The sequence below is a fragment of the Phaseolus vulgaris genome, chromosome 7 (assembly GCF_051622355.1).
Source record: "Phaseolus vulgaris cultivar YP4 chromosome 7, ASM5162235v1, whole genome shotgun sequence".
NCBI lineage: Eukaryota > Viridiplantae > Streptophyta > Magnoliopsida > Fabales > Fabaceae > Phaseolus > Phaseolus vulgaris.
The window spans coordinates 41,869,191-41,872,147 of record NC_143504.1 but is presented as its reverse complement, the minus strand read 5'-3'; the positions used below and the strand labels follow the sequence as shown (position 1 = coordinate 41,872,147).

General features: G+C 36.2%; 1 protein-coding gene across 1 annotated transcript; it reads right to left on the bottom strand.

Annotated features, from left to right (window-relative positions):
- Positions 1 to 837: 837 nt before the first annotated feature.
- LOC137829253 (uncharacterized) lies at positions 838 to 2,671 on the bottom strand. The gene is made up of 8 exons (XM_068636053.2): positions 2,507 to 2,671; positions 2,144 to 2,411; positions 2,008 to 2,047; positions 1,746 to 1,867; positions 1,556 to 1,640; positions 1,323 to 1,440; positions 1,083 to 1,237; positions 838 to 979 (listed from the first exon to the last, which is right to left on the bottom strand). Exons 1-8 carry the CDS (start codon positions 2,669 to 2,671, stop codon positions 838 to 840), a joined length of 1,095 nt encoding a protein of 364 aa, XP_068492154.2.
- Positions 2,672 to 2,957: the final 286 nt, after the last annotated feature.

The following is a 2,957-nucleotide window of genomic DNA, read 5'->3' as shown; positions in this document are numbered from 1 at the left end:
AATGTTTTGTATCGTGCCCCACGGTGGGCGCCAAATGTTCCCACCAGTTGACTCAAAACGCCTTCGTACGCCTACGTCACTCTTACGTCCAGAGTCCTTGCATTCGCTTGTGCCTTCCCTGCGATGAACACCTGAAATACAAAGACAAAGGGCGCCCTAACGACCGTTTGCACTCCGACGCTCAAGTCAGTACTAGGGCTAGGAAACATCGAAACTGTATACTCTTGGTCTTGTGTGTGTGTAACGGCGCAAGAGAATCCTCCCTTGCGAAGTTTGTTAACTTACTATTTATAGACTGAAACTAGGGTTTCCTGTTTACCTGAAATAGGCCTTTCTGATGGGCGGGCCCAACACTGTTGTTATCTTACTCTTAGGATAACCCAGCGCGTGGGGTCCCTAACTGGAGTGTAGCCTCTAACGGGATGACCACCAGGATACCTCCTCGTGCACCCGATCTCCAGGGTCACTCGCCTCTGGGAATGCCCTAGCTGTTCACGTGCCATGCATGCAACTCGCCCCTGAACGTGACCCTTGCACCTCTGACGGATGACCACCTGGATACCTCCTCATGCACCTGATCTCTGGGGTCACCCGCCTCTGGGAGTTCCCTAGTTGTTCACGTGCCATGCATGCAGCTCGCCCTTGAACATGACCCTTGTAGGCCATATCCTTCCAGCAGATCTTATACTTTGTGTCACGCCTGAACGCGTCGTCCACTCCACACGCATGGTCACTCGTGTCGGGGACCTGTCGGTACAAATGTATAATATAATTAAAATATATGTTATAAATAAAATAAATATAGGTATAAATATAAAAATGAATAATTAAATAAAATTATGATATCAAAGTTAAGACCTTATCATGGCTTTCAAAAATTTCAGCACATGACTTGTTTAAGAGCAAATTTGTTTCCCTATCGAAAAGAATAAACGTGGTTGAATTTGTTTCATCAACAACACGCAGTTTAATCTTATACCTGAAATAGATATAAATATAATTTTGATTTTTACGTTAGAACTTGATCTCTTATAATAACAATTTTGCAACCTAACAAAAAAAATTATGAAAAAAAGTACTACTTGAGAGAAACCTTCATCACATGCTTGTTACATTTCTCACAAAAAAACATCTTTGAATCTGGGTACACTGCCTTATTACAAACGCAGGCAGTATACCACCAGTCATCATCGTCGACAACGTGCTTGATGGTACCCAATATAATGAATGTGTTTACCTGTAACAATTGTTATATGTTAACAAACATATCCCTAGAACTTTGAAAGCATTTGTCTATGTAAAAGATTTGTTCACAGTATTACCTCTCTGCAGTCCTTGAGCCCTCCTATCGTGTTCTTAGGAGTGAGCTGAAGGAATTCATCTTCTAAACTGTGTTTAGAAGCTTCAGAAAGTTGACTGAGTCCCTGAGAAGGTGATTCACTACTTGAAAACATCATGCACCATACACAATATAGGTATCAACTATATCTATAATCTTAAAGGACACATCAGTCATGTTCTGCATTTGTTAATATCACGTTAGTCAAGAGACAACCTTTTTTTCAAAGCAAGTGCTGCTTCAGTGTTCAAATTAAATTGTATCTTGGTACAATCAATGCAGTTTTGGATATAAACCTTATCTAAACATAAAAAACAAAGAAAACATAAATTATAATATTATGATATATAATACATTCTTTATGTTAAGAAATCCATATCAAACATAAATAATTTACTTTATATACCTTGAAAAACCTTGACTTTGCCGAACTCAATACTTACAACAACATTTTGTACTTCAGCAGATGGCAGAAATGCATTCAACTCATCCACATAGTTTCCAAAAAGCGTGCATTCAATACGGAAGCTATTTACAAAAAACATCAATTACAAACTACTAACAAACATTTCTTAGTATTAAAATATTAAATAAACTTAAAAAAATAATTACCCATCACACTCTAAGGAGATGACATTTAGTTTTGTCTTCCGTCCATCTTTTTCAACTCTCTTTCAATTCCAACTCCTGTCAACACTTCTATAATATCTACATGGCAGAAAAAATTGTAATAATAGAATAAATCCTTATAAGAATGTAGCGAGTTCAAATGTTTGAAGAATGTTAAGTTAAATTTCAACATACCCACTAAGTAGTCAGTGTCAAATCCAGGAGCATATATAGAAGAAAGAGGGATGTATTCAGGAGGAGATTCTGGTACCAGTTGTGCAGGAAGTGATGTTATCTTTGTTCCAAACTGAAAATTTATTTTATACGGATGGTGTGTGGTTATGTAGGAACCACCGTTGGCTGCAACACTGAACGATTGAACAAAATACACACTGCCATCATAAATCTGACTTTGAAATTTATAGATTAGTGCTCTTCTAATCGATCCGTGTATTCTAACACCCTGAAATAGAATACAACATAAATCATTATAACAAAAAACAAAGATGTAAGGATTACTGTTCTAAACAAAAGTATTGTAAGTCAATGTAGTATAACCTCTTTATCTTGCAAAATCAACTCCATCGAAAACGGAATTTTGGATTTAGCAAGATCAGTAACAAACCACAAACGTATCACTCTAACAACAATGTTCCAGTTCTCTTTTGCAAGAGTAACATCGATAACATAATGTATTTGGTTATGAACTTGCAATTTGGACATGATGTGTTGTTACGTGAACCAAAAAAGAAACAATAGAAAATACCACACTATAGTATACACCCAAGAGAAACCCAGAACTACTAAAATATGTATTAATTATTTTATAAGTAATAATAAATAATAACAAATATAAGTAGATCATAAATATAAAAAAATACCTCTCATTTACCTTTTTGAGGTGTGGTACGGTACATAGTTGTTGTTGCTGCTAAATATTGTATTCTGTTATAAAAAAAACAACATTGCACATGTCAGTGTTAAAAAATGAATCCCTTTTCTATGCTTT

What these genes read in the sequence shown, in the direction of transcription:
- LOC137829253 (XM_068636053.2), bottom strand. Translation starts at nt 2,671, where the DNA reads ATGTCCAAATTGCAAGTTCATAACCAAATACATTATGTTATCGATGTT. An exon ending in GGCTCAAGGACTGCAGAGAG is followed by an intron (nt 1,238 to 1,322) that starts GTAATACTGTGA and finishes CAATTGTTACAG; the next exon opens with GTAAACACATTCATTATATT. An exon ending in GTGATGAAGGTTTCTCTCAA is followed by an intron (nt 980 to 1,082) that starts GTAGTACTTTTT and finishes TATCTATTTCAG; the next exon opens with GTATAAGATTAAACTGCGTG.